The sequence below is a fragment of the Anopheles aquasalis genome, chromosome X (assembly GCF_943734665.1).
Source record: "Anopheles aquasalis chromosome X, idAnoAquaMG_Q_19, whole genome shotgun sequence".
NCBI classification, from domain to species: Eukaryota; Metazoa; Arthropoda; class Insecta; order Diptera; family Culicidae; genus Anopheles; species Anopheles aquasalis.
In genome coordinates, this window is record NC_064876.1 from 6,999,041 (window position 1) to 7,010,370 (window position 11,330).

Here is an 11,330-nt window from a genome sequence, read left to right on the forward strand (position 1 = left end):
CTCAGCTCGAGGAAGGAGTAATGGTCGTGCAGGGTGGGGATGGAGGGGGTTGAAAATTAAGAAAAAGTCCCCACCGGTTCGCTTCGCTTCAGCTTGGCTCGGTTCGAAATCGAAATCAGTTGGCTCTGCTGTGTGTTTGATTTATTTGCCCGCCATTTCGCGAAGACCATCGGGGGCAACCGGGGGCGGGGTGGGCGGAAATTACTTGGCGCAATTTTTCGCTTTAGGTGGCGAGGGGCCGGGTTGTGGTAGTTGCGTGGGAAGGGGTTGTTGCTCCGGTTTGGTGCCGGATTGCGTGGCGCCGTGTGGCTAAATTAACTACTGAGAGAGAGAGAGAGAGAGAGAGAGAGAGAGAGAGAGAGAAAGAAAGGGGGTGCAAGCAGAGAGAAGAAGTGCAATGGGGGTAGAGCGGGGGTTGAGTTTTAAAAAATTATCCATTTGCGAAGCGTGAGGGCGCTGAAACAACGATTGCAACATGCCAACATGGGGTGTGTATGTGCTTAAGGGATCCCCTCTATACATCATCTATGTTTCACTATATGCGCTCATGTGCGATGATTGATTAAGGAGAGTCTGGTCTTCCGATTGGTGTAGAGGATCCTCGTTCCTTCAACTCTCGCTCGGGCTCGGGAGAAACAAAGGATAGAACACGATAAAAGTGTTAAGTCGCGTATCACGTGAACCCAACACGCAGCAAATACAGTCCTGTAGTTCCACAAAAAGTGTCAGGACATCGTTCTCCCTTGATCTTTACTTTTCCGATCATTTCCTTAGCATCATTAATTCATTCTTAAAAGCATTCGCATTTGCTTTCGTGCCTACCACGATCACCCTGATCCATCGCACACACAAGCACACACACACGCACACACCAACAACATACACAAATACATGCATTTTCGCACGGAACGGGGCACACCACCAGCTCTATCGTCATCGGCACAAACCGATATGCAGCTCGAGCATCGGCACGCCAGGACCATCTCGCCCGCCGTCTCGTCATGTCCGTCGGAATGCCACGGGCAGACTGTGTGTGTGCCTGTTTGGTGTAGGTGTGCAAAGCAGGGCAGCAGGACGGGTGGCACCATCTTCGGGTGGCCAATCGGTCCCCAGTCGTCATCGTCGTCGTGCGAAAGGCGGGACTCGACTCGACAGAGGCGGATCCGAATCGCACTACCCCCCCCCCCCCCCCGCCGAAAACGGGGTGGTTTTGGGGGGGTGGCGAGCGCCTGCGCAGCACGCCCAGCGAGCCCGTATCTCGCTGGTGGCCGTGGGCACACCACACTGGTTGTCTCGCTCGCTGGTCAGCAACGCCTTATCCTTCCTGTTCCGGGATGGCAGACTCCACGCGGACCGGTCTGCATTTTTGTCGCGTGAGCTGCAGCAGCAGCAGCAGCAGCAGCAGCTTAACGTTGTTCAGCTGACCCCCCAAGCCACTCTTTCTCTCTTTTTCTTTCTCTCTTTTTCTTTCTCTCTTTTTCTTTCTCTCTCTCTCTCTTTCTCTCTCTCTCTCTCTGAAATGCACTTGAACTCGGACACTCTGCCTACCAGCTGCCAGCCGCTGCTGCTGCTGCTCCTTGGGTGGGTTGCTAAGTCAGCAATCCGCCCACCCCACCGGCCGGCAAATTCTGGCTGCCTGCTTTGCGAATCCTCCCCTTTTCGGCCGTGCACTCCAGGCACAGCCGCGACGCCTTGTGTTGCCTCCGCCTTGTTTTGTTGAGCTGCCTGGGGAAGTTCGGGAGCGCTGCTGTAACGCTCGAAACGAGTAAAGCCGACGAGTCCGCCGGCGAAAAAGGACGAACCCCTGACGCTCGAGTGCTCGACCGCCGCCAGCTGGCCTGCCAGTTGGCTGCGAACCACGAGTGCACGACGAGTGGACGTGAACGTGAACGTGAATGTGCTTGCTTTTTCTGGGTGGCCCACCCCGGGGGGGCTGTGTTTCGTGGCGTTTCGACTAACGGCACACATACGTGAACACATACAGGTACACGCGAGGTGATCCTGGGCAGAGCACGGATCCTGCCTGCAGGTGAGTAGTGCCGTGTGAAACGCCAGGGGCAGCCAACCCCCCCCCCCCCCCCCCCCCCCCCATTCTGTCACATATCCTACATCCACCCCCCCCCCCCCCCCCCCCCACTCCCCACTCCCAAAGTTGGGGGGTCCCAAATCAACTATCAACCCGTTCAAGCTGACGTCAACATCAAACAAAACGCCGTACGTTGTGTGCGTACGTGTATGTGCGTACGTGTGTGTGTGTCTGGTTATCGCCCAGCCAACAGTGAAAACCGGTGCATCCATTGGCATCTGCGTACGTGTGTGTGTGTGTGTGTGCTGTGAGCTGCAGGGAGGGCACAGTGTTACGAGGGGGAAGGGGCGAGGGTGTCCTTTTTCCTCCGTCCTACCCTCTCTCCTGCGCAACACTTTCACCACCACCGCGTTGACAGAAACAATAGTGTAGCATGGTGATGGAGGGGCGGCGAGAGTTCTATTAACACTTCCACCTCCTCCCTCACTTCTCCCCTTTTCTATTCGTCCTCATCTTTTGTTACACTATCACCGGACGGCGCCCCCAGCCCTCCCTAAGGGGTTAGCCCTTTGATCATCGCAGAGGGGTGCAGCAATCCTCACGTAGGCCACCCCCCCCCCCCCCCCCCCCCCCCCGTTCACCATCAGCGAGTTCATCAGCGATGGGCAGTGGGCATGCTACCTCTAATAGTACCTCTCCTCCTCCTACCATCTCCTTCTTAGCGATCCACCCCCTTTCGTTGAAGGGTGGAGAGTGAACAAGAACTGAAATGATCACCTCTCACGGCACCCCCGCCCAATTGTACCTGCACAATTTAAATCTTTAAAGGATACACTCATCCACCCACACACAATACACACATACGCATGGCAGGGCATGTGAAGTGTTTTTTCCCTGAATTTTCAATCTTCCTCCAATGGTTCATGTCCCTGTAACGGCAAGCCGCCGGAAAGGGCTGGTTCCTCGGAGTTTTGGGGGGTAAGGGTAAAAGGGATGGCTGCCGTTCAGGTGTTGCAATTACTAGTTCCACTATGAGCCTGACTCCTCCTAGACTAGTGTCTCCTAGTGTTGTAGACTGCCCTCGCTACTCAATACGTTGCCGTCGGTTGAATGTATTTCCTACCATTTGCTGTTTTTGCAGGAGAACCGGACAACTAGTCCGGCTGTCAAGAGGCAGAGGGAAATAGAGAGAAAGATAGGGAGAGAGAGAGAGAGAGAGAGAGAGAGAGTGAGAGAGAGAGGGGGGGGAGTGTAAGAGGGGGAGGAGTGTGATAGCGCGAGAGAGAAAGAAAGAAAGAGGGAAAGAAAGAGAGAGAAACAAAGAGATAGAGTGGAAAAGAGAGTGAGAGAGAGGAAGAGAGGAAGAGAGAGAGAGAGAGAGGTGGTAGGATGTAGGGTGTGCGCGAGGAGCGACCAGTGGTGGGTACGACCCACCAGCGCGAGCTATGCGCCAACGGTCCTCGGTGCCCATCCGTGACCACACCGCCACCATCCGATCGCCACCCCCGGCCCACCGCTCTATGGAGTCATCGCTGGTCAGGCATCGCAACCGAACCAGCATCGACCAAGCCGCTAGCAGCAGCAGCAGCAACAATAAGCTCAGACCGAAGCCGACACAGTCGTCCGACTGCAGCCGGCAGTCCACACGACCAGCAGCCCCGAACGCGGGCCCTGTTATGAGAGACCGGACCTCCGGCAAGCCGCCAGCAGTGCAAGTGTCTCGCCTACCGTCCGTCCAGTCCGTCAGCAGCAGTATTGTCAGCAGCAGCAGCAACAGCAACAGCAGCAACCAAGGTAACGTGGCGACTTTGAACGAACTACGGCATCTACGCAGCCACAACCGAGGACATCATCAGCAGCAGCAGCAGCAGCAGCAGCCAAGTCAACAACCCACACCAATCGAAGAGACGATCGTTAGCTCGACTTCAAGCCAGAGCCAGAGTCGGCCACCACCAGGTGGCCACCATCAGCCGGTGGCAGCAACGGTTGCGACGGCAACGGGCACCAACCAGCTCGCCAACTATCACCAGCACCAGCACCATCATCACAATCACCGTACCGCCTATAGCTCCTATTCGACCGGACTTAAAGGTAAGCAGCGTAGCTCGTAGAACGTCGATAGTCGATAGTCTTCTGATCTCTTGACTTGTTTGCCCGCCCTATTGATTTGGGACCCCTCTGTCCTCTGCCGACTCGGTGGCTTCCCTAGAATCAAGCAAGTGTCCCACGCCCGGCTGCATAGGACTTGGTCACGTCACTGGGCTATACTCGCATCACCGCAGGTGAGTCAATTGTTTCACCTGTAATAGCGCCGCGTGTCTCTAACCTGCGCGTGTGTTTGTGTGTATTCTTGTGTTGTGCTAGTCTGTCTGGATGTCCAAGACGCGATAAGGTATCCTCCGAGTGTGAGTAGCTGTCAACTAAACTGAACTTAGTCAGCCGCCATGAACACCGTCCTGTAAACTTTGCTAACGTTTCGTCTCTGCTCTCTCTCTCTGCTCTCTCTCTCTCTGCTCTCTATCTCTCTCTCTCTCTCTCTCTCTCTCTCTCTCCCTTGCTCTCCCTCTCTCTCTCTATGTCGGCAGTATTAGCGTTACACGAGACCATCTTGAAATGCCCAACGCCGGGCTGTAACGGACGAGGACACGTTAGTGCGGGGCGTAACTCGCACCGCAGTCTTTCCGGCTGCCCGAAGGCGGCCGCCACCAAGGCAGCCGCCCGCGAGCTCAAGTACCAGAATGGTTTGCTGTTCCGCCAGAAACTCCACAGCGCAGGTGTGTGTGTGTGTGTGTGTGCGTGTGTTGGTGTGCTTACGGGCATCCAGGTGGGGGCAACTGTTCAACAGCATCTCTTTTCTCTCTCTCTCTCTCTCTCTCTCTCTCTCTCTCTCTCTCTCTCTCTCTCTCTCTCCCTCTCGTCTCCGCTTCTCAGTAATCAACTATCAGCAGCTCAGTGACTACCGAACGGCCGCCCTAGCAGCCACAGCAAACGCAAGCGTCGACTCTGCTAACCACAACACTAGCAGTAGTAGCAGCACCAGCAGTAGTTCCAGCAGTAGTATCGCCGGTACTGCATCGATCACCACCACTAGCACCCTAGTAGTGCGGCAGCCGTCCAACGCTGAGGATCTGAGGAGTCAGAAGGACGCAACCGACAGCAGTAGCAGCAGCACCACCAACACCATCAGCGGTGGCCCAGTGATCAAGACTGAGCAGCACGACGAAACCGGGGACAACAGTAGTAGCCGTAGTAGTAGCGTCTCTTCAGTCGCTTCCTCGCCAGCTTCGTCTTTCGGTTATTCGCCAGCATCGCCTGGCCGCCAGCGGACGCAAACACAGACGCAGTCACCGCGGCCCCAGCCGCCGCCGACACTACCAGCGCCCCGTACCACCAGGATGCTCGAGAGTGCATACGGTGGGCGGGATCAAGAGCTGGCCCGCTACCAGAGCCAGGTGGGGCTGCAACAGCATCAGCAACAGCAACAGCAACAGCAGCAGTACCATCACCACCACCTTCATCACCATCACCAGTATACGACGCACTACGATGGTCAGGGTCAGGGGGCCAGCACTGTTGCTGGTAACTCGTACACGGACCTCGGTTCGTACTCGACCCGTGCTGGCGCTTACACCGACCCATCAGCGGCCACAGCAGCTGCTGCAGCCGCCGCTGCCACCGGTGCCTTTGAGCGCTACGATCCGGGCGGTTACGCCGGCATGCAGAAGAGTGCGGCCATATACGGCCATGCGTACAGTCCCGTCGTGCAGCCGCTCGGGGTGGACGAGTATGGTGCGGGGGTGCCCTGTACCCTGCCCACCAGTGGCCATGCCGGGATGCTTGGGGCACCGGGTGCAGCGGCAGCGGCGGCTGCAGCAGCAGCTGCAGCGGCCGCCGCAGCAACGACCGGTCCGGTGTCCACCCTCCTGAAAATGGAGCTGCCGGAGGAGGGCACGGAGGTGCCACTGTATCCGCCACGTCCCGCCTACCACTACGATCCCGCCGCCACGGCTGCCTGCACCTCGCAGGCCACCACCGTTCCACCACCGTCATCAATCCCACAAGCCGGTGGTACCGGCTTCTCGGTCATCAACCTGAGCGTCAAGGTAACGTCGAGCGGCAGTGGGGCCGCCCCTGGCGCCACCTCACTCTGTAAGATGGGCTCTTCTGGCGACAGCGGAGTTGGCGGAGAGGAAGGTGGTGGTCGGGGTGGGGGCGATACACCATCATCGGCCACCCTCGATGACCACCACTCCCCGAACGGAGTGTCTTCGTCGTCGGTGGCGGCTACAGTGGCCAGTGAAGATGCTTCGCAACCGCCGGGAGAGACACCGTCCGGTAAGAGCCCACGGCCGGGCACGAGCCCGAACCAGATCTCCGCCAACAGCCCCCATACGGCGAGCCCGCAGGGCCACACGCTGGACTTGAGCGTCAGCCGGTTACCGAACAGCTCCACGGTGGCCGCCACCAGCCCCTCGAGCTATCATCAGCCGGGTGAGGCAGGCGCACCGACGTCTGCAGCGATCGGCGCGAGCGTCCGCTCGCCACCGACCGAACCGGTCGACTTCAGTGGCCCATCGGCGGCGGTTGGCCGGCCCGGGCTTGGGTTCGGGTTCATGGGGCCGCCAAACCAACCGACTGGTACCGGTTACAGCCGCGAGTCCACCCCCGACAGTGCCACCTCGCACTACCTCGAGGGGTACCGAGATCACAGTGGTAAGTGATCCACGTTCGCAATCCGCTTCTTTCCTAGCCCTAACCCTGCTTCTCCTCCCTCTCCTGTGCAGGGTACAGTCCACACCCGGGCTACGGTATGGTGGAGTACGCGAACGGTTACCCGGGCTATGCCTCTAACTATCAGGCCTGCCCACCGTACGGTGCCTCGCTCGGGCCGTACTCGACGGCTGGCTACAACTCGGCCGCCGCCGCCGCTGCCGCCGCTGCTGCCGCCGCAGCTGCCGCGGCCGGTTCGGCCTGCTACGCCATGCCACCGCCGTCCCACATACCGTCGCACGACAAGCTGCTCAAGGATGGGTAAGTGATGCGATCCCCCTCCCCCCCCCCCTTTTCCCTCCCCACCCCCTTACTGTACAGGACGCCCACAGTCACTAACTCCGCATGATGGCCGACCGGCGACAACAACACATTTCGGTGTTTTGGGAACCGTTTCTGTTCCAGCCTCACCGGCGGCTCACTGGCGCGTCCCGACAGACAGTACCATCACGCGAACACGCAGGAGCTGAAGTGTCCGACCCCTGGCTGCGACGGTTCCGGGCACGCCACCGGCAACTACTCCTCCCACCGCAGCCTCTCCGGTTGTCCGAGGGCTACCAAGCCGAAGAGCAAACCGCGCGACGGCCAGGAATCGGAACCGCTCAGGTAAGGGAGCAGCAGCATCAGCAGCAACCGTCGATACTGACTTATCTTGCCCTACTTTACCCTCTCTTAACTCTTCTCCACGCTTAATCAGATGTCCAATTCCCGGGTGTGATGGATCCGGGCACTCGACCGGCAAATTCCTCTCGCATCGCAGGTAAGTAGAAAGCAGTCATTGCAGCGCGTCACTCGCGCACCCTCGCCACTCACCGCTCACCCCAAACCCCCCCCCCCCCCCCTCACTCTCTCTCTCTTTCTCTCTGTCTGCTCTCCCCAGTGCTTCCGGATGTCCGATCGCGAACCGCAATCGAATGCGTGTGATGGATACGGGCGGCGTAGGAACGGAAGGGCCCGGAAACCATTCCGGGCACCATTCGGTGCATGGCCACGCTAAGCTGGGCGGCCCGAAGACGTATGACGCAGGCGACCACCATGGTGGTAGCACGGTGGTCGAATCCCACTGGTCCGCCTCTTCCTCGTCCTCGTCCTCTTCCTCCTCTTCTTCCTCTACCACCAACCCTACCTGCCAGACGGGCGTCAAGAAGGCCAAGTACTCGGACGAACCGCCGTACGGCAAGGCGTACACCGGTTAGCATTCGCTTTTAATAAGTTGTGTAGTGTGTGCGGTGCTTTCACATCGAGAGCGTTGTTTAACACGCCAGAATTGGCGATTTTTGACACAAAAGCTGAATTACGCAGTTCACACCGCGATTGTACGCAGGTCGATCTAAAAAACCCGAAAATACCACCATCCTAATACCAGGGCCTTATTAAATGATGATAAATAGTTTTATCTTCTCACAAAAGTAATGATTACCGGGAGTTGGACGCATTCAAACCAAAATAAGCTGCCTATTCGAAGTGCAACGCTGGTTTGTTTGCGTAGGCTCCTACGGCCGGTTCAGAAAACGCCACAATCTGTGGAATTCCACAACTTCGCGAAAAAAAGGCCAACGATGGATTTCAACGAAATATTTCAATGAACAGCTGCGGCTGTTATATGTGAACACTTGCATATATTTTCATGTGATACAAACGGGTTTTTCCAGATTGCGTTAAAAAACGCTCGTAAAACGCGCTCGATGTGAAAGCACCTTAGGTGTATTTTTTGTTAAATCCTTTTTCGTCCTTTTGCCAACGGTTAAGCGGTCCATACACGCTCAATTTTATTGATCCACCCATGCAACTTGCATGCATTGACGTAAATATATTTATGTTTGTGGGCTGCATTTGTCGATCAAATTTAAATCGGCCCACACTCCCTTAATTTTATTCATCAATGTTTACTTATGCAGAAATGTTGATTAAGGGGGGAATATTTAATTTTTTCTTGACACACATTTTTTACATTTTTTCCTGAACGCTGATACTTTCAAGAGTATTGTGTAAAAGTTTTTTTGATCAATCGAGGCAAAACTGACAAAGTTATATATTTTTGAAAATCCGCGTTTCGTACAAGGCTCCATGCACCTCGCTACTTTGAAGAGCGTTTCCCAAAACCAAGGTTTTCAAAGTCGGTGCTATCGTACCGTAAAAACTACTAAGTCGATGGTTTTGAAATTTTTAACAGTTAATCTGTACACTTTCTGCCAGCTAGCCCCATCGAGATTTCATTAAATTTGTGGATACTTTTTTGTTATTATTATATAAAGTTGTTTTTTGGGGAAAATCGCAAAAAGCATCACTTTTTCAACTTCAAAAATCTGCCAAAAATCGAAAACTAGGAAAATTAACAAGAACTTTCCGGGGTTGCCTAGATAAACTTATAATCTTTCTATCGAATATCGATTTTTATATAAAAAAAGTACCTTTTCGACGACATGTCTGCCAAAATTTGATGCCACGGATTAATTTGTCAATTAATGCTGCTCAAAATAATAGCAAATATTCTTCAAAAGTTGTAGTTTAATATGCCATTTACTTGAAAAAATAAATTGAATGGTTACGTCACAAAAAATCGTCAAAAACGGGCCTTTTTTTGGCCCGAAAATACCTTTCGTGCAAACATTGATAAATAAAATTGAGCGTGTATATCCCGCCTTAATTGACTTCCGGCATTACGTCCATCCACTTTAATGCAAACATCGATAAATAAAATTGAGCGTGTATGGGCCGCTGTAAAGATAGATCGATAGAAAATAACATTTTAGGAGGAGCTGTTGAAAGGTATCGTTTGTTGCTTTATGAAAGTGTCGTAAAATGAGTTTTAGTTGACTGAATTGCTTCAAAAAATTCATCGGACACGGAAATTTTCAAAAAATGCCTGAAAATTGCAAAAACTAGTGGCAAAAAACTATTTTTGATTTAAATTTCTTTGTTGTGCCAAAACATCGAGAAAAAGACAAACAAAATTGTAGACCTAATAACACAGGCCACTTTCATTCCTGGTCCTCTATTTGTACCTCGCCCTTCAACTCCCTTTCTCCAGGTATAGCCGATATGCTACTACACCACTCGCCGTCTGATGCGGACCAGCGTCAATCAGTCGCTGGAGAAGCGACGAACCGAACTGATGCTGGCTCACCTGGTCACACCCTTCACCAGCAGCAGCAGCAGCAGCAGCAGCACCATCACCATCAGCACCACCAACAACAACAAAATCCTGGTGGCGATCTGGGCACCGCGACCAATGCTGCGGGTGGGGGCGGCAGCGGCGGCGAAGATTTGCTGTCGCTCGAGGCGGAAATCTCTGAGCTGCAGCGCGAGAATGCCCGCGTCGAGTCGCAGATGCTGCGGCTCAAGACCGACATCAGCGCGATGGAGACGCAGCTCGGGCACGCCGAACGGGTACGTAAGCTCAGGTTGGTTGAGACGCGCTTAATTCGTTAAACACGGCTACCAATTGGTTCAGTGGAATTTGCTTCCACGTCCTTTCCTTCCTTTCTACCCTGCTCGACCGAAACAACCCCCCCCCCTCCCCTCAAGTGACCACCTACGTTGCGTTCGGGTACAAGTAAGATTCGAGTAATTAACGGTAACACTTCTCGCTCCCTTGCACGACTTGCACCACGATCGACGCTGCCCGCTAGGAAACTGAAGCAACTGCGGCTAGCGACCGTGGCAATCACGTAGCGGGCACGTACTATGAACATTTGCGCAACAACGTCATCACCTTGCTTGAGAACGTGAAGATTCCGGCCGGCACGAGACGGTCATCATCACCTCCTGCGATACTACCTAACCACAACCTTCAACAGCAACAGCAGCACCATCAACATCACCACAACCAGCAACAGCAACAGCAGCAGCATCACCATCACTTCCACCAGCATCAACTGCATCAACATTCCCCCCTATCCCACGATTCACCTGGCAGTACAAGCGGCACACACACGCTCAAGATGCACAACAACAACAACAACATCAACAATCATGATGACGATGGAAGAGAGAGTGCGGGAGCGAGGCACGGCTGCTGCGACGGTTCGCAATCGAGGGCACCATCCGCAAGTGGTGTTGGTGAGCCACACCATCCGCTGCACCATCCGCTGAAGGGGGAAGCGTCGCCACCGGTGACCGTGACCGGAAGCCCGGACGAGTCGCGTGGCACCACCGAGGACAGCCAAGGGAGGGGCCGCCAGTTTGACAATTACCTATCAAAGCTGCAGTCCCTGTGTTCGTCGCAGCCCACCTCGGCTGGCAGCAGCAGCAGCAGCAGCACGGAGCAGCTGCACGGCCACGCACACCCGCCACAGCATCATGCATCCCACCAGCATTTGCATCCTCCTCCCCCTCTCCCTCCTCATCATCAGCATCATACCCATCCCCTGCAGCATCATCCCCATCAGCAACCACAACATCTAGGACAGCACCTCGGAGAGGGTCAACATCCGCATCTGCAACCACAGCAGCAGCAGCAGCAGCAGCAGCAGCAGCAGCAGCAGCAGCAGCAGCAGCATGATCATCCTCACTCAAGCGCAACAATAGCAGC

General features: G+C 54.9%; 1 protein-coding gene across 1 annotated transcript in view; it reads left to right on the plus strand.

Annotated features, from left to right (window-relative positions):
- Positions 1 to 1,865: 1,865 nt before the first annotated feature.
- The window catches only part of LOC126577466 (hornerin-like), a 9,778-nt gene continuing 313 nt past the window's right edge, over positions 1,866 to 11,330 (plus strand). The window contains exons 1-12 of the mRNA XM_050239160.1: positions 1,866 to 2,029; positions 3,168 to 4,117; positions 4,236 to 4,308; positions 4,391 to 4,431; positions 4,612 to 4,800; positions 4,958 to 6,739; positions 6,811 to 7,057; positions 7,202 to 7,402; positions 7,494 to 7,556; positions 7,677 to 7,987; positions 9,828 to 10,186; positions 10,429 to 11,330. The exon at positions 10,429 to 11,330 is cut by the window's right edge and continues 313 nt beyond it. Coding sequence (XP_050095117.1) covers positions 3,472 to 4,117; positions 4,236 to 4,308; positions 4,391 to 4,431; positions 4,612 to 4,800; positions 4,958 to 6,739; positions 6,811 to 7,057; positions 7,202 to 7,402; positions 7,494 to 7,556; positions 7,677 to 7,987; positions 9,828 to 10,186; positions 10,429 to 11,330 — 4,814 coding nt within the window. The 5' untranslated portion in view covers positions 1,866 to 2,029; positions 3,168 to 3,471. The remainder of the gene's footprint in view (positions 2,030 to 3,167; positions 4,118 to 4,235; positions 4,309 to 4,390; positions 4,432 to 4,611; positions 4,801 to 4,957; positions 6,740 to 6,810; positions 7,058 to 7,201; positions 7,403 to 7,493; positions 7,557 to 7,676; positions 7,988 to 9,827; positions 10,187 to 10,428) is intronic.